Here is an 18,974-nt window from a genome sequence, read left to right as displayed (position 1 = left end):
AGTCATTACAAGAAGGAAGTGCATTTTCAGATTTTAACTCAAGATTTTGAGGGCACAAGAATTTAAAAAAGAAAAAGACATACATTGAAAAACTATTTACAATAAACGCTGCAATATTTCATGAAAAAATAGGCATTGTCATTTTTTATTTCAGTGAGACTTTAATATTTGAAAGAACATTTATTTTGGAAAAAGATAAAAAAAATTCCATAAAACATGCAAATAGAACTATTAACTATTGTTTAAAAATAAGCATTTTCACACATTTTTATTCTTCGTATAAACTAATCTTGTATGAAATGTGTCATGAAATAACGTTGATATTATCATCAATGTTATTATTTTTACCTCTAGAAGTCGTCGTTTTCCAGAAGCCTTCATGTGAATGGTGGCCATCCTCTCTGACAATACGGTAAGAGTGGACTGCATGGCCAACTGATCAGACGAGTCTGATTCCACAGCATCAGAGATCAGATCTTCTGTGAAACTGATCCGAAGTCCATCTATATCACCCTGAAGACTGGCGATGTCCTCCATCTGATTCTGGACATGAATGACAGTGTGATGTTAGAATGTCTCGCTCTAAGTTAAATCTATGGTTTCATACACAGCATCTGTATTAAGTCTAAAGCCGGAGCAAAATGCTTCAATATCTGTAATACCTGATGCAGGAGCATCTGTCTATCAGGACTTAAATCGTGCATGGGCGGCTCATTTAATATGACCTCGAGTGACTCCATCTTAGCTGAGACGGACTGCAGGGATCCCTGATAGCGCTGTTGTTTCTCCAGAGCCTCGTAGAGAGACTTCTGCTTTTCACTGATCTGAAAAGCACAAATGTCATCAAAGGTCTGAGGTATGGAGCACATTCGATTAAAACACATCTAGAGTCACATGTACCACGTTTTTCAGGGTCTCCCATGACCGCTGGAGATCATCTAAACTGGCCACAGACTCCAGGGTGGGATTGTACAGTTCTTGGACCGGAGCCCTGCTGAGAGACCCCTGTGTCGTCTACATTTAAAACAAGTAAAACATTTGAATAAATATGACAAAAAATAAATATAACAACACACTTGAATCAAATGAATAGCTTATTGAGGTTATGGATATGAAGAGATCGTGTAGATTTTGAGCGATTGTTATTTTAAGCAAAACCGATCTTTGCGAAAAGAAGAAAGAAGAAAGCAGGTGGGCGAAGACAGACTAGAAATAAACGACAACAATTCTTCTCGTTTTCTAGCACAAATATCTACAAATTCTTAAAATGAAGATATTTAATTGAGTAAAAATTACTTACAAATGTATGCACGATAGTACAAAATACGAATTATTATATTTTATATCTGCATACAGGGTTAGAAAAATAAATGTCATTGAAGAGGAAAACAAAATATTTTTTTCTAACCCCATTGGTAGATATTCTCTCTCGTTCTTAACTATACACTTAAAATTCATATTTTGAGAACCTAAAAAATCCTACTTTTTACACTGTGCCACTGCTTCCTGATAAAAGATAAAAAACACATTTATCTTATGTCATGAAGGTGACATACCATTTCATTTTTACGCACATTTTCAACAAAATATTAAATTTTAAATAATGATTTTCAAGAAAATCTCAATGAAATGTATCTTGATTTAAGAACTTTAGATATTTCTACAGAAAAACCAGAAAAAATCATTAATTTTTTTCGTGCAGTGTAACTGTACACATGCGTTGGCGTGGTTGGTAATACCTTACTAACAGTTGCTTCAGTGTTAGCCATCGAAGACAGAGACGAAGAAAAAGCAGGAGAGCAGATCTCACTGCCGCTGACCTCCTCACTGGACTCCTCAGTTACAGGAGACAAGAGAGACTGACAGCGACCAGATGACATCTGACATCATCAGAGACGCATGAGTGAATCAGCGTCACATGCACCAATTGATGCATCAGTTTGAAAAGACAGCAGAGCTAATAAGAATAGAAGAATCAAGCACTACTAAACTTTCATTCACATTCAGGGTTACTTACCGAGCCCACATAGGCTTGCGTCTGGCCCGGATTTCTTTTAGCAGCATCACCGTCCAGTTCCTCCATGTTCCCGGTTAAACCCTCAGCATCACTCACGGTCAGCAGCGTGGTGGCGTGTTTGGCTTTCACCGTCAGCATCTTACACTTAGAGTTCAGGGATGCAATCTGCTCCTGGTAGCCTTTGATTTTCTGGGCCAGGTCCTGTTCAGATTAATATTAATAGCAAGTTGTCAGATTTCTGAACTGACAGAGACCATACTAAGTACTTTTGACTAAAATATTTGCTGCTGACCTCATGATGGTGAATTTGAACCTGCAGCTCTTGGATGTTGCTTGTGTTCACAGGCTGGTCCTGAATGACCCGGTGGGCATCTTCAATCATGACCTGCAGGTTCTTCACATCCTGTTCGTACTGTTCGTGTTGTACCACTGCTTCCTGTCAAAAGATAACCCAAACACATACTTAAATTCACTTTTTTAACAACCAAACTATTTCTAATGTCTACACCCTTAGTTTTAAGACCAACGGGTCAAGATCAGACTGTTGTGGAGCAACAGCTCCCCCTACCTGCAGGATGTTGCATTGCTGTATGGCAGTGTGCTGCAGTTGACTGGCTTCCTGCCGCAGACAGAGAGCGGTGCGACAGATGGACAGACCGGTGACCACCTCCTCGGGAACTCTGAGAGCACTCTGACAATCCTGCACGGCCTCCACCTGCTGCTTAAAGCTCTCCATGTCCAACAGCAAACGCTAAGAAAGAAATTTGAGATCTTCAATAAAATTGACTTTTGATGGCAGACTTGACAAATCTGAGCTCAGTTTGAGACATTGAAGACATCTCTGGAGAAATATCTGAGAAAGAGATCTCATTTTAGGTTCACCACTAACATCACAGGAAAAAGCAAAGCTCCAACAACAAAATATCAAATTTTGTATGTTAATGTTAAATATTAAAAGTATACATTTTAATTGTACATGACCCAGGACAACAAAACCAGTTTTATGGGTCAAGTGTTTTAAATTGGGATATATACATAATCTTAAAGCTGAATAAATAAACTCTTCATTGATGTATGATTTTATTAGGATAGGACAAAATTACAATGTTTTGTTGTCTTTTCCTAAAAATATTCCCATGCTGGTTTTGTGGTCCAGGGTCACATATTAAAATACAATAAATAAATGTAATCCTTGTTGGGAGTTAAAATGATCAAACTAAAACATATTTGTGGATCAGGTCAGACAAACGTTACCTGTCTTTGTATCAGTTGTTCTTTAAGACTCAGTCGGGCAAGTTCTGGAGATGTGAGCGTGGCCTGAACCTGCTCTAGAGACACATGTAGAACCTTCACTTCTCCCTCCAACCTTTCCATATCCTACAGAACAAAAGACTGTCAAAACGAGCTACTGTTGTTCAATAAATCAAATATGTCATGGGGAGGTTAACAGTAGCGTTTCAGACCTTCGCTGCGTCCTGTAGACTCTGCAATCGATTTCTAATGCTCTGCTCCAGTTCTTCAGCGTGACGGCTCAGTTCCGACACCTGCTGTCCCATAGCCTCCACCTGCAGCGTCTCAGAGAGGATCTCCACCTTCTCCTGCATGGCCTCCAGGTCACCGTGAAGCTCGTGCGATTCACGCAAAACAGACTGTGACAAAAAGTGTAGACATGATGCCACTATACTAAAGTGCTTAGAATTGGATCGCAAGTCAATTTTATTTTATCTTTGTTTTTGCATCCAAATGAAAGTGACCTATTTGTCAGATATGGTGACTCATACCCGAAATGTGACCTCTGCATTTAACCCGTCCAGTGTGTAGTGAACACACGCACTGCAAGTCGTGAACACACGTACAGCTGGAGCAGTGGGTAGATATCACTGGATCGTCCGGCGTGGGGGTAAGGTGCCTTGCTCAAGGGCAACTCAGTCGTTACCTACCAGCCCTGAGCATCGAACCAGCAACCTTCTGGTCACGAGTTCGACTCTCTAACTAATTGGCCACGAACACCACCTTCCATTGGCACTAGACGGTCAATATTCAAAGAACATGGTTTACCTGAAACATTCTGATCTGCTCATGCAGGTGAGACGACGAGTTCCAGATGATGTTGGCCTTCTCCAGACATCTGGCTTTGTCTGTCCACTTCACTATGAACTCAAACATCTCATTGTATTCATCTAGATGTGCATCAGCCTCGAGAGAAGACCACACATGTACGATCAGAAACAATCCTTAAAACTGATTTAATTTAATCTGTGAAAAACACAGCATCATCTTACTTTCTTCAGCCATATAGACTTGAACTCCGCCAGGCGAAGTGTGTGATGATGGATCTCTCGTAACTTGGCGATGGCATCAGCCAGCTGTCTGGCTATGAGAGGATTACGACGGCCGAAGTCCTGCACGGCGACATCCAGCTCGGCCAGTGTTCTTCCACAGACATCGAGTTCATCACAGAGATGCTGTAAAAAAAAGTCTGTTTATCTCAGAAAGACATTTGTGAATGTATTTCATTGAGCCATGCACGAAAAGTATTGCATACTCTGGTCTCATCTTTAGCCTGATCAATGTCAGTGGCTCTTTCCTTTAGGGCTGCGGAAACGATCTTCATTTTTTCAGACACGTTGTGAATCCTGGAATTGAATTCTTCTTTGATAACTCTTGACTTTTGGATGTCTCTCTCTTTGGCTTGGACCTTAAGAAGAGATCAAAACAATCAATACATTCATTTTATTTGCGGAAAGATAACTAAGAAGAATATTTTAACTATTTTATTCAGATTAAAATTACTTTTAGTGTTCTTCTTTTTAAGGTTACATTTAGCCTATTTTGTATTTATTTTCTAGAGGAAAGCGAGAGATGGGAGGGCAGTCTGACAATAAAAGGACCACAGGCCAGGACTCGTCTAGAGCACTGTACACCTGGCTCATTATTCACAAAAACTAAATCCGTACCTGGTCCTCGATAGACCCCAGAGCCAGGGACACTTCAGCCAGTTGCATAGAGATCTCAGATGGAAGTATAGTGTACAGGTCCAAGTATTTACTCTGCTGCTGTTCGGCAAGCTTGTCCAAATTCTGACGGTGAGTTATCAACTCTCCATGCATAACCTGTTGAAGTATAACACGATTACGACAAAAAGACTCGATCTAGCACTAGGGTTATACGTATTGTGAAGTCATGTGACATACAGTATGTAGTGAACTAATATAATAGTACGCTATGTTTCAGTAGTGTAGTATAGGGGAACTAACGCACCTCCATTTCTTGTGTTAGAATGTCCAGATCAGACGTCGGGTTCAGTAAGAGCTCTCTGGAGTTTTGAATCCAACTCTTGACCAGACTAAGTTCTCTTTCCACACCCTCCCTTTCTTTCAACTCCTGTTGAACTCGACTCTTACCTGTCCTGGCCTTCTGCAGGAGACTACAAGAGAAAGGATTATAGACCCCGACATTATTCACACAGCAATCAGACCTAATTTAAGAAATAATATGTTTTTGTTGGAAGAAATGTAAAATACCTCTCCAGCTGATCTAGGACAGCTTTGATCTCATTCATACTTGGCAGTTGATCGTGATCAGCTGTTGGCACGGACACCTCCACGTCGTGCAGCAGGCTCAGAGCGTACTGTCTAAGGAGAGTCAGAGATGATATCTCCCTCTCCAGATCTTGACTGACCAGTTCATACTGGTCCACATGTGACTGCAGTGTTGCTTTGGAGGCTTTCTCAGCGGTGCATTCAGGTACACGGTTCTTCAGTTCTTCTGCTACAGCTCTCCCCTTCGTCGTCTGAACGACAGTGACAGCGTTTGCACAATTTACAATCAAACCAGAATCCATATCTATGAACTATTTTACAATGTTACAGATATTATAAACTGCACCTTCTCCCTAAACGTCCTCCATTCATGGGCCGTATCCTCCAACACCCTCTCTTGGCCTCGCGCTACACTGCGTAACCTGGTCCAGCGCTGCCACACCGTGGTCATGGATCGACTTATGGTGGCTTTACTAGCATCACTGCCAATCTGCTCCAACTGAGATGCTTGTTCCTCCAAACCGGTCAGCTTCTCCTGGAAGCTGTTCACCATGGAAACCAGAGACTGGAGGCCAAAGATAAAGATGGTTTGTTATCATCCAAATTCTAGCAAAACATTATCTTAGCATGTCAAGAACTGCTAACTTTTTTAAATAACACTTCACCTTATGACTCCTGAGCTTCTCCTCGGCCTCCTGACTGGTTGCAGCCTTGGCTGTGGAAAATTCTGTGAGTTTCTTCTCTGCCTCATTCATCAGCTCAATGGCGGTCTGTCTGGATTCCTGATATCTGTTCCACTGGGCAACGCAGCTGAAAGAGTCAAGTGTAAAACAATTTAGGCTTAAGCCTAATGAAATATAAGTTTAATTGTCATATCATACTACCATATGGTAAGATATCAATACCATGGTCATTGGTCAGTTGGAATAATGTAAACCAATTTTTGTGTCTTTCAAAGCAAAAGGGCACAAAGTGATTTGCATTACCATCTTTTCCCACTGTGCACACCACAAATGGGTTCTTAACCACAGTTTGATCTCAAATATAAAGTACAAATGCAAGAATGAACCATACCTGTTTAAGACGTCCTGATGGCACTGTAGCTGGTCTCTGACCTCCACTCCTCTCTGCTGTGCAGACTCCACACTTTGTCGCAGCTGTTCTTTGGCCGTAGGATTCACCAGGTTCTCCAGTTGAGGTGGCAGAGATTCCAGCTCCTCGAGAACGCCCAGGAACTCCTGCTCGGTGGCCATGATGTCTTCCTGTTGCCTTAGACATTCTTCATAGTTTTCGACATCCACCCCGAGACTGGCCTGCTGCAAGAAGCCTACGGCATCCTCCAACCACTCACACGCCGTTTGCATTCTAGAGTGATACTTCTGACAAAAGGCAAGTGCTTGCTCTAGAGTAATCTAGAAGAAAAAAGTATTTGTTGAGTTGAAGCTACAAATCTTAGCATCAATTTCCATGAATATCATATTAGGGACCGATATCTACAGTATAGAGATCATCCCTGTTGGTCTACTTCTCAGCATTTAATTTTAACATAACTCCTTTAACTTAAAGTCTACTTTCTATGAATAGTTTGTATCAGAACTTGCCTGTTTGGAGCTGAGGGCACGCTGAACATCCGCCTCCAGTTTGGCCATCTCTTGTAAACTGGAGTCCACGTGAGCAGGGACGAGCTCATTGGCACTGGTGTACTTCTGCTTCTCTCTGGTGCTCAGAGCAGCCACTATCCTCAGCCTTGACTGCACTTCTTCTTGCATGATCTGTTGTTTCCTGATCTCCTCCTGAACCTTCTCCACCTTCACATCTACCACCACAGCAGAGCCAAGTTCATCCCTGATCTGCTGAAGCCAAGTTAAGGTCCTTTTGACTTCCGTTTCAAAGTCTTTACTCTGAACAAACCGGTGCTCGCACTCAACAATCAGCTCCCCAACCGACGACTGCAAGGACTGCAGCTCCTCCTGCCAGGAGGTCACCCGGTGCTTGGAGGCCTCATGGGCTGCGGGATCCATATGAGAAACCAGGTTATCCATCTGCTCCATGAGTCTGGTTAGGTGAGAGCTGGCACCTTGAAGACTAGCAGCCAGGGCGTGATAGTTTTTCAATCGCTCTTCGGCGGATTGCGTCTCCGCGTTGACTTTCACCAGCTGTTCTTTGGTGGCTTTTAGCTCAGAGTCAACCTGCATGGCCATGGCTTGATGGTCTTCGAAGGACTCCAGAGTGTCTTCGAGATGTTCCACCCTCTGTTCGATCAATCTCTTGAGTCCATTGTAAAGGCTGACCAGTTGGGTCATTTCTTCTGGTCTCCACGGTTGACCTGTGCTACGGAAACCTTCTTTTTTCTGGTTGAGCTCACTGACGGCTTGTCCAAGGTTGGTTAGCTCCTCAAGGAGAGCTTTATAATCTGCTTGAAGACTGACAACTTCCTCTGTCTGAAGACCAATGGTCTGCATTCCCAGATTATGAAACTGTTCCTCAAGTTCTTTTAGAGCCTTGTGGGTCACGTCGATGAAGGAGGCGTACTCTTGGCGGGCAAGAATTGCCTGTTGGATTTTCTCTTGTTTCTCTTTGGTTAGTGCTAATATATGATTGTACTGTTGGGGAAGAGCGATTAATTTCTCATCCAAGTAACAATGGTCCACTTCATTTAAGGTGGGAAGTATCTCCTGACCCGTTCGTTGCACAGTAAGCAAAAGATTCTCATATTCCATCGCTTGATCCAATATTTGTTGGTATTTTGTAAGCTGTGAGCTTAACTCGGTATCTCCATTCATGAGGTTTATCTCTGGGAATGTCACGATGTCCGCTTGCTTCAACCACTGACATATCTTCTCGAGGTCTGCTTTGAAGTACTTTCTGGACACCAGAACTTTTTCCCGTTCTTGAAGTCTTTGGCTACACTTCTGAAGAGCAACTTCGAAGATATTCTGCAGCTCCTGAAGTTTGGTGAGCATTTCAGACTTCTCTTCCTCTGTGCCGTCTTTCATCAGATCACGTCCTTGGGACCACAGCGAGGTCAGTTCGCTCTGGTAGGCCCTCAGGCTGCTCTGAATGTTTCGGCAAGTTCTCACCTGCTTAGATAGGTCATCGGGAAGAAGAGCGATGTACTCATCGGCTTGTGCTTTCTTCTCATTCTGTTGGACCCAGGTAATCGCTTGATTGACAGCCAGCATAAACTGAGTCCTCTCTGTGAAGGCTTTACTTAAGTGTTTTCTGCGTTGAGCCACTTTGACGCTCAGCGACTCCACCTCTGCTTGAGTGTCTGAAATCAACTTTTGCAATCGTTGCCTTTCGTTTAACCCCAGATGTGCTAAAACCCTGTCTGCATCACTCATAGCTTGGGCCAAAAGGAGCTGTTTGGCTTCTAGCTCACTGAATATGCTCAGATGGTCAAAGAGAAAACTTTGTGCTAGCTCAGGTGGAGGACTCATCTTCATGGCTTCAGACAGTGTAGGCTGTTGTTCCTCGGCCCACTCACGAGCCTCCCTCAAACGGGCTTCCACCTGGCCCATGTCTTCTAGAGTCACAATGGAGTCCTGGATCTTCCTCTCAATAAGGCTTTCAAGATGAGCCCAGCGCTGCTCGAAGTGTCCGATCTGCTCCTTCACCAACTCTTTGTCATCCAGGTTTAGGTGGTACATGACCTTTTGCTTCTGGTCTTTGAGGTCCTCAAGGGTGCTTTTCTTTTCTTTGAGAACAACAGAGAGTTTCCGAAGGGCCTCCAAATGATCAGATGAGCTTTCAGCATCAGTTCTACAGGAATATAAACAAAATATTAATACAAAACATTAACCACTGTAGTGTTTTGGAATTCAAATGTAGTCAAAGTGTAAGAGTAAAATACATAACACTTAAGTGTCCAAAAGTCCTAAAGCTCCGTTCCAAAACTTAATGATCTAGGTTTGCTTATCAAACTAGACTGAAATGTTTTGACTTGAAAAACTGAAAATATCTACAATACAATGCTAAAAGTTTAAATATTATCTAAAAGTTAAGCAGTATGCTAATGTGTATCCCACATAATGGCTCTACCTGGCCAGATTGTCCCATTCCTTTGACACCTGTTCAAACAGGGCCTCCATGGCAGAGATGCAGTCATGGTACTCTTTCGTCCTCTGCAGATCTTCTTCTCTTTGCGTTTGCAGCTTGTCGGCCTGATGGCACAGTTCCAGCCATGCGTGACTCAGTCGACCAATCTCTGTGTGCTCAGGAGACTCCTTCCCATCTGTCAGTTTACTCACAAGCTCTGTCATCTTTGTCAAAGTGCTTTGTCTGTTTTGAAGCTGCTTGCCAAATTCCTGCAGAAAACATGAGCGCAGAAGATGAGTATAAAATATAAAGAAATACAGACGAGAGGAAAATTGACTTTTCAAAAGGTTTTCAAAAATAAATGTTTACTTTGGCCTGATCCTGCATGTTCTCAGCAATCTTAGGCTCCAGTTCAGCAGGTCGTCTGGAGAGACTCTGAAGTTGCTGTTCCAGATCCTGGAAAAGTGCTGACAGTTCCTGCTTCTGTTCCTTAATCTCTCTCCAGCTGTCTGACAGCTCTTGAGACGTCGCCATCTTCTCCTCAACCTATGCAATTCAAGACATTGATCATAAACTTTAATGTTCTGGTCTATAATAGATACATTGAACCTTAGCCAATACTTTTTTGCAGTTACCATAGTTTTAGTTTGCTGTATTTTGGAAGCGCTTTCTCTGACAGTCTCATCTGATAAGTCACACACTGAACACACCAGATCCAGATATGTGCTGGCCTGCTCCTGCAAAGCTCGGAGGTGCTTCATCTGTGGAAGAAATCATCGAAATACATGTTCAGTTTTTCACAGTCATGTTTAAGTTAACATGTCAATTTTAAGTATATAAGCACCTACTCATTTCATAAAATACATCTTAACATTTGCATTTCGATGTATTGCTACATTTTTAAGCTGAACTCTTTCCAACCAAAGTATATTAAAACAAACATTTTCAAGTTGTTTATTCATTTTTGTGATTTTTTTTCACAAAATGTCTCTACAAAACAATCATCTTTAACTATGAAAAGCTTTTGAGCAATTTACTGTTTGATTATACAAATTGCAGAAAGCATTTAAAGCATTTAGCAGATATGACAACCCATCATAAATCTGTTCAGACGATTCCCTAGCTGGTTTGTTTGGGTACCGCAGCTCCGTGGCATCTTCTGTACCTGTTTGAGAGCCTCCTGAAGGCCTTGAGGAGTTTGTGCGTGCATCTGGATCTCATCATTAACGGTGGACAGCCACGTCTGACACTGCTGCAGGGTGTCCTGATGACTCACATGCTTCTGAAGCTCACGATCCAAACTCTGATACACCTGATAAACCAAACGTTCCGTATAAAAAAATCACACCAGTCACTTGTTTTTAACAATGATGTGTTATTGGCAGTGATCCTTACACGCTGAGCCGTGCTGCAGATGGCTGAATAACTGTCTCTGGTTCCCTGGAGCTCGGCTTGTATCTGCTGACCCATCTTGGCTTGGACTTGCTCCGAGCAGCTACTGGTGAGAAGTTCGCCTTTCTCCTTAAAACTTGTCAAACGCTCCTCAAAGCTGGCGATCTCCTCCATTATTGCCTAAGGAGACATTGGGAAATATTGCTTGTTTGTTCTGACAGATATCTAGAAGCCTGAGCACATATAAGACATTCCACTACACACCTTGTGTCTGGCTAGCTGTTGCGTGGACGTCTCTAAATTTCCGCTTCGCATGGAGTCTGCTGTGACCAGCCGGCTGGACATCTGCAGCAGCCATTTCTCCACTTCCTGTAGTTCACCGTTATAGTTCTCATGCTCTCGGACACTCTCCGTCAAGCTTTGCACGTGGACCTAAAACCAACACAGAGTTACATTTTAGACCAGATGAACGGAAAGTTCTTGACAGCAGATGAAATGCAAGGTGACATGACAGCACCTGAGCATCGTTGGACAGGTCTTGATAGTCAATCTTCAGTTTGCCAATGTTCTCGCTGATAGACGGATCACGGATAGTTTCTAGAAGAGCCTCTCCTCGTTCGATAACAGATCTGACTGCGGACTCGTGGGACTGTATGCTCTGTTGGATTGTCTTGAATAACACACGGAATTTATTTAATAATGTTTACAGGGGTTTACAATGAAACTGTACTTAAATTGCATTTATTAAAACCAGTTTAAAAGAGACAAACGGTTGCTAATGCTAAATTAAATACCACAATAATACCGTAAACAACATAAAAGTCCCAGCGTGTATCGTGACATAATTCTCTTAATATTTCAGTAATTCTGTAAATTTTTATCATGGAAGAAACTTGCTCGCTTGCTTTATAACATGGAGCTGGGTTATGAATTTTCTTATTTTCGCCAAACCATATAAAATAATTCTCTTACTTTTTTGTGTTGCCAATTTAACTGTTCTTCATCTAAGTTCGTCATGTTTTAACTACTACAATGATCTTAATATGATCAGAGATCTGTGTTTTGCTCACCTTATATTTGGCTAACTGTGCTTTCTTCTGGTAAAGCTCAGCCTTTGGCTCCACGGGTGAAGCCAGGAGTGAATTCGTCTCTGTTAGCCATTGTGTTTGAGCTTTATATTTATCTAGGAAGTCTTTGGAGAGCTGTATGGATTTCTCTGTGGTACTGAGTTCTGAACGCAGAGCTCTGATCAAACTCTCCAATTGAGAAAGTAGAGTGTCAACTTCCTCCTTCAGTTGCTCTCCTTCAGATTCCTCCAGGAACATCATGGCACGATCGGTCTTCTCGCGCATGCTCTTCAGGAAGGTGTGGCCCAGCTTCATGTCACCCCGCAGAGCCTGAGATCATCCACGACAGAAAGTTCAGATGTGGATGCATTTACATGTGAAAGTGTTTGTGCTACATCACATTTAAGCTCTACTCTCATACCTCTAGTTTCTTCATCTTCTTTTCCAGAGCAACACGATCGACTACGTCAATGGTTGTGGTGGTCACACTGCTGAAGTTCTTCTTAGCTGTGCTCAACCAATCAGAGAAGGTGTGAAAGACACTCTGAGATTCTTCGATGATGGACACTTCCTCCTTCAGCTGTTTCATTGTGTCCTGCACAACCAAAATAATCTTTAGAAGTAACATTGATGTACACAAGCCAAAATGTTATATGTACATTTTTTAACAAACATTTTCATATTATATTTTATGGGTGTACATGAGTTTGTGAGTAATTAGTTACGTTTATTTGTTTGTGACTACATGTGTTATTGTGTGGGTGCGTGTGATTGCGTGTTTGATCACCTCATCCGTAAATTGCTTTGGATATAAGCGTCTGCTAAATGACTAAATGTAAATGATTATCTGTGTGTGTGTGTGTGTGTGTGTGTGTGTGTGTGTGTGTGTGTGTGTGATTGCATGTGTGATTGTGTGGGTGCGTGTGATTGCGTGTTTGATCACCTTATCCGTAAATTGCTTTGGATATAAGCGTCTGCTAAATGACTAAATGTAAATGATTATCTGTGTGTGTGTGTGCGATTGCATGTGTGATTGTGTGGGTGTATTAGTGTACTGTACCAGTAGGTGTAGCAGCAGAGCGTGGTAGCGTGACGTGAGTTGTGTAGCTCTTGTACTGACTCTGCTGCTGATGGGTGTCTCTTCTAAAACCTGTTGTGCAAGAAGACTGAGACCCTCGATCTCCTCCTGATACACCAGCACTTCCTCGTGCCAGCCCTGCACAACCATTACAACAATATTACCCAGAGGCGGACAGAGTACACAGGTTCATTACTTGAGTAAAAGTACAGATACCCCTTGCTAAATTTTACTCAAGTACAAGTAAAAGTACTACAGTCAGATGTGTACTTAAGTACTTTTAAAAACATGTACTTCAGTACTTTTACTTGAGTATCAAGAGTACAAGAGTACATTTTCTAAATATTGCATTACTACTGCCACAGTGCTTACATTTATGTACAGAAACGTCCTACATGGAGTTATGAAAAATTTTAATGTTAATACCTTGGAGAATGTTAAAGGAATTTAAAGTAAAATAAAGTAATTTTAATCTTTTTACCATGCTTTATTCTTTTCACCTCTGCTAGAGTTTTAATGGATTTTTTGCACCCACATTTGAACCGAACAGTTTTAAACAAGACACCGCATACTCAAGAACATCAAAGCAAATACTCTGCTTACATTAATGAGTAATATTAGAAAATACAATTCAGCTAACAATTGTGTGTACATGTGAGTTTCTCTGTTTTTTCATCAATCAGTAGTGGCGTTTCATCAAAACCTAGGGTATGGCGAAATTTCCTCAGACCATACAAAAACGAACCACAATGAAAACAAATGATACCACATATATGTAACCACAAAACTTAAAGTAGTAAAAAATAACCCACAGCCAGATGTTGTCATAACCACCACCAACGACTACGTTAATCGACTATGAGACTAAAATATAAACCAACCATTGATCAGATTCAGCAAACAAGATTAAATATAAAACATGTCTTACCTTGTCGCAGGGTTGTTAAGCCTTGATTCTTTTCATTTTTAAGCTAATCCTGGCATAGCTAGTGGCAAATCGCAAAATACATAATAGCCTAAACTGCGACTGCACTACAAAGTCTTTCCGTACAATATATTTTTAAAATTTTTCACAGATAGCGTTGTACATTATGAATGAAATACAATAACAATAGTGTAAATTATTCGATTTATTAAAATTATTAAATGGATGCCAACTAATTGAGAAAATAAAGACCATCCCCACTACCCATAACCTCACACTTGATTCCAAAACCACTGTTAGGCATTTTGTAGACAGTTTCTTTGTTTTATTGAAAATAAATGCCTGTATATGATCTTAAATGTGGAAAATGCAGACAAACGAGTTTAGCCAAAAAGAGCTTCGAACCAACATTACGATGATGTCACGTCAAAACTACATATCTTCGGTCTTACCGACTATACGTCAATGACGCTATGTGAATTAACGGTGTTTATACATTCTCAAATACACATGCTTCCGACGCCTATGCTACATGTACACATCAGTGTAAAGTAGTTTAATTATCTATAATGAGTCTCATTATGCACACGTACTTTATTTCAACAATGTTTTCTGAACGCTAGGGCCATACACAAACGCCGCCCCTGAAATCAATAAACCTAAAACAGCAAAGAAGGCGATATAGCAATGTTCTGACACACCTCTGAACCTGACCGTGTTATACACGCAGCATAGAGCAAAGAAGAGAAAATAATAATGATTAAAGAAAATCAGCTGACCGGTCGCGATGTTTTCAAGTTCATTTCATGTTATATTTACCATTTTATATGACGCTATTGGCTACTCTTCCCTTACCTTTATTCTTTATTCATATAAAAATACCCCCAAATCGCATGAAAATACACACAAAACACATATTCTTCAATCGTGCATTTATTAGCTTCTTGTTTTGGTGAAGAAATGTTACTTTAGCTTCATCGCGGATGTCCTGAATGAGGAAGTGTACACAGGACGTGTCATGCAGACGTGAGATGATTGACAGCTGTGTACAGCAAATGATAGAGCTCTGAGGTCTGGGTGATTGTTGCTGATAGGCTCGCCCAATAAGTGGTGCCTGCACAATCCAATCACGTTTGAGAGGGAAAAAACAAATTAGTGGTTTCCGAGATTTTCTTTTTCCTTTTTAGAAGTAACGGGTACTTACGGTTATGGATAGAAATGTAGCGGAGTAAAGAGTACAATATTTGCCTCTCAAATGTACTTGAGTAAAGTCATGAGTACTCCCCAAAAATTATACTCAAGTAAAGTACAGATCCCTCAAAATTGTACTTAAGTACTGTACTCGAGTAAATGTACTCCGTTACTGTCCGGCTCTGATATTACCACACACACCACGACAATGACAGCCTCGTCCTGTATTCATCTTCAAATTCTCTTGAACCCGACAAGCTTCTACTGACCTTCAAAAGCTGCAGCTGGGCCTGTTTGGTGGCTCCGTCCGAGCGCCGGCCGGAGCGCAGCTGTCCTTTACTCTCCATCACCTTCAGCCAGCTGTCAAGACGCTGGAACTTCTGCTCGATCTGCCGGAGCTTGGCCAGAGCGCTGTTGAGTTGCGATCGGGTCTCGCCCAGCCGGGCTTGATACGAGCTCCAGTCCTGCTGGACGGTCTCCAGGCATCTGTCCTCCAGCTGTGGAGATCCCCAGGGTATCACCTGCTCTCTGGTCACCAGCAGCGCGTTGAGTAGAGCTTGACCCTCGGTACAGTGCACCTGGAGCTCTTGTAATTTTCGTAGGGTGTCCTCCAGAGTCTCCACATCCCCCTCCAGTTGAGTGTAACAGCTCAATGTCTCCTGCTGTTGTTCCAGCCAGTCTTTAAACTTGTGCAGGCTCCTCTGATACTCCTGATGGGCCGACACCAGCTCTTCAGCTTTGGCCACGGCACACTGGTAGAAAAACCCAATTTGTTAACATGCAGTACTGTAAATGCATATACTCATCGTCCTTAAGGGAATTATGGGAAATACCTGTGCTTTATCTTTAATAACGCCGTACCGCTCCTGCAGGTCGTGAATCTCCAGCTGGGTGACGTAATGCTCGGCCATGCTGGATCCCTTCATGGATATGACCTCCAAGACGCTGCTGTGACTCCCAACATCCTCACAGAGCAACTGAAATATTTGAGGAATATTTGTAAGAGAGAGTTGAAAACAATGAGCTTATTCAAGGAGACAAATATAGTTGCATACTTTGGCTTTGCCCAATTTGGTGGTTTTATCTCTCATCTCTGAGCATTGCTTGTCTGAAGAATTTAACGTCTCCTCCGCCGTCTCCATCCAGCCCACAAACTGACGAACGTCCTCTTGATAACTCGTCCACTGCAAGAGAGCGCCCTCCAGCTGACTGTTTCAACACAAACAACACACGCTAACACATGCAACAGCTTATATATCATGATTATTTATAGCATATAATTATGTAAATGAATGATTCCTGATCACATTCTAACATAATAAATACATTAGGTGACACTTTACAATTAGGTGCTATTCGTTAACAATCGTAAATGCATTAGTTAACAGTGATTATTTTAGTTTTCATCATGTATTCATCTTTTTTAGTGTTAAATACACTTATTCGTTGTAGTTGTTGTAGTCCTTCAACTAATGTTAACATTGATTTTAATTTTAATAATGTATTTTATAAATGCTGTAATTAACATAAATTAACATTAACAAATGTTATAGAAGGATTGTTCATTGTTAGTTCATGTTAATTATATATGAATTATATAAATTCTTTATACAGATAGTGTCTCCAATGTACATCTTATGTAAGAAAGCAAAATATCATGCATTTTATAGTAGTATCATGTATTCCATAATTTTCCTGTTTTTCATTATTTATTTATTACGGTGTGTTATTTTTTCATGCGTGTTATAAAAATAAACTTAATTTATAATAAATATATATTTCTTTTTGGCCTTTGAGTGTTTCTATCAACTGACAGTTGTGTCCCCCCTACACTTCAAAAAAATTGCTACCCCATGGAAACACGGACCAAAAAAAAGTGAATATTAATAATTGTTCATATAATCTGACTATATGGTAACTCTGACCTTTTGCATTGAATGCAAGAAGACAGCAGTCCATCCCATGAATCTCTGAGGTCTTCGATCTGTTTTTGGATCATTGTCAGGCCCTCAGCGGAGGTGTTCCTCTGAACAGACTCTCCTCTGGTCATCAGCATCTTTAGCTGTATCTCTTTCTCTTGACGTGCTGTTAGTAAAGCCTGGGAAATGATTCCCGGTCATTACATTGCATTGCATTGCGGGATACAGTATTCTCTAATCATTTGGGATTTTGGTGCCATTCCACTGGTATATAGCGGGGATAATAATCTTCACCTCGAGTTTGATCATCCTGCTGTCCAGAACGTTCTTGTCCGCGGTGGGGGTGCAGTAGGTTTGTAGCATATGACTGGTGTCGGCGATCCAGTTCTGAAGCTCTTTCAGGCCCTGAGAGAACAACTGGTGCTCGGACACGATGCGGTCGATTCGTGAGGCTTTTTCCTACAGAATGAGTTTGACAGAATCAATCAAACTCTATTCTGACATCAACAATAAGACAGCAAGTTCTCAGACTTCATGCTCATTGCAGTTTAGTTGAATCATTCGGTAAGAGAGGTTTATTTGCACCGGTAAATGTGTTAGGAAATCCTTTATTTATTTATTGGATTGAGTATTTAAGGGTTTATTAGTAGTAAGGCCACAAAACACAAACTTACACTGACGTTGAAACCTCATTTCTTAGTTTAAATTGACTTCTTAAACAAAAAATCCCATTGAAACTTAAAAACATGCATAAAACATCACTTTCTTGTTGTCCATGAAACGCAAAGATGTTTCCATTCGCTTTATTTAATACGAAGAAATGAAGTCAATCTTACTCAACATTTCTCCACAAATGACGGAAAGTCATCTAGGTTTAACGTTTTTTATTTGTATTAATAACGGCATACGATGTTCCCAGATGAAAGCAGGCTAAACCTGAACCTGAAAGAGAAACATCTCATTTCCATCAGCTGCGGCACAGGGCGCGGGCAGCCAGCGGGCACACAGACGCGGGACGTTACCTTGGTCAGGTTGTTTAAAGCTAGATACTGCGCGGAGAGCTGCGAGACACGGTGCACAAAGCCCTTTCCGGCCGTGTGTCCGTCATACAGGTGCAGGGCCTTCTCTCTCAACCTGAGCAGCTGAGATTCCTTAGAGGCTAACTCCTCTAGCAGAGACTGAAAGCACAGGCAGGTTAGCACAGACAGCGTCACACAAACACACAGACCTACACTCTTAAAAATGAAGGTGCTTCGCGATGCCATAGACGAACCTTTTTTGTCTAAATGGTTCCATGTAGAAACTCTCTTTTCCACAAAATGCTTTCTTCAGATTATAAAAAGGTAAGAAAGAGACGTTTTTTAAAGAAGCTTTGACTGAATGGCTCTTTGTGGAACCTAGAATGGTTCTTCTATGGCATCGCTGTGAAGAAGCCTTTGAGCACCTTTATTTTTTGTATGTAGTGTATGTTAGTCAGACGTGTTAATAAAGCCACATGACAGATGACGGTGAGAACGGACATAATTGGCGAAATGCAAGCACGATGCAAACACAGCTGAGGATGGGTTTAAATCACAGATTGATGATTGACCAGTTGATGTGTGCCAATAAAAAATGCAAATAGAAATAAAACAGTTATTTACATTATAAAATGTATACACAGATTTTTAAAGAGTAATTATTACAATGTCCTTAAAATGGCATTGCTGTGTGTGAAAGTAAGCAGACTGCCGTGTTATTAACGAATAAGGTTTTTGGCAAAAAAAGGAGTCGACGCTGAATCACACGAACGAGTCGTCTGTCGT

The 18,974-nt window shown here is 41.3% G+C and overlaps 1 protein-coding gene across 1 annotated transcript in view; it reads right to left on the bottom strand.

Moving 5' to 3' along the window:
• Window positions 1–18,974, bottom strand: part of syne1b (spectrin repeat containing, nuclear envelope 1b) — an 83,982-nt gene that overhangs the window by 26,836 nt on the left and 38,172 nt on the right. The window contains exons 58-91 of the mRNA XM_079459177.1: window positions 17,464–17,628; window positions 17,176–17,348; window positions 16,306–16,459; window positions 16,084–16,227; window positions 15,520–16,002; window positions 13,117–13,272; window positions 12,478–12,651; window positions 12,060–12,386; window positions 11,507–11,659; window positions 11,254–11,421; window positions 10,993–11,169; window positions 10,763–10,909; window positions 10,233–10,358; window positions 9,967–10,143; window positions 9,601–9,866; window positions 7,161–9,321; window positions 6,634–6,971; window positions 6,225–6,369; window positions 5,906–6,124; window positions 5,542–5,810; window positions 5,279–5,444; window positions 4,975–5,130; window positions 4,563–4,715; window positions 4,300–4,482; window positions 4,076–4,213; window positions 3,481–3,666; window positions 3,272–3,394; window positions 2,586–2,768; window positions 2,310–2,453; window positions 2,018–2,218; window positions 1,740–1,880; window positions 901–1,014; window positions 663–824; window positions 349–543 (exon numbers count right to left, since the gene is read on the bottom strand). Coding sequence (XP_079315303.1) covers window positions 349–543; window positions 663–824; window positions 901–1,014; window positions 1,740–1,880; window positions 2,018–2,218; window positions 2,310–2,453; window positions 2,586–2,768; window positions 3,272–3,394; window positions 3,481–3,666; window positions 4,076–4,213; window positions 4,300–4,482; window positions 4,563–4,715; window positions 4,975–5,130; window positions 5,279–5,444; window positions 5,542–5,810; window positions 5,906–6,124; window positions 6,225–6,369; window positions 6,634–6,971; window positions 7,161–9,321; window positions 9,601–9,866; window positions 9,967–10,143; window positions 10,233–10,358; window positions 10,763–10,909; window positions 10,993–11,169; window positions 11,254–11,421; window positions 11,507–11,659; window positions 12,060–12,386; window positions 12,478–12,651; window positions 13,117–13,272; window positions 15,520–16,002; window positions 16,084–16,227; window positions 16,306–16,459; window positions 17,176–17,348; window positions 17,464–17,628 — 8,367 coding nt within the window. The remainder of the gene's footprint in view (window positions 1–348; window positions 544–662; window positions 825–900; window positions 1,015–1,739; window positions 1,881–2,017; window positions 2,219–2,309; window positions 2,454–2,585; window positions 2,769–3,271; window positions 3,395–3,480; window positions 3,667–4,075; window positions 4,214–4,299; window positions 4,483–4,562; window positions 4,716–4,974; window positions 5,131–5,278; window positions 5,445–5,541; window positions 5,811–5,905; window positions 6,125–6,224; window positions 6,370–6,633; window positions 6,972–7,160; window positions 9,322–9,600; window positions 9,867–9,966; window positions 10,144–10,232; window positions 10,359–10,762; window positions 10,910–10,992; window positions 11,170–11,253; window positions 11,422–11,506; window positions 11,660–12,059; window positions 12,387–12,477; window positions 12,652–13,116; window positions 13,273–15,519; window positions 16,003–16,083; window positions 16,228–16,305; window positions 16,460–17,175; window positions 17,349–17,463; window positions 17,629–18,974) is intronic.

The sequence above is a fragment of the Barbatula barbatula genome (genome assembly GCF_947034865.1).
Source record: "Barbatula barbatula genome assembly, chromosome: 6".
Taxonomy (NCBI): domain Eukaryota; kingdom Metazoa; phylum Chordata; class Actinopteri; order Cypriniformes; family Nemacheilidae; genus Barbatula; species Barbatula barbatula.
Note: the sequence above shows the minus strand (reverse complement) of the source record. Positions and strands in the feature narration are given on the sequence as shown.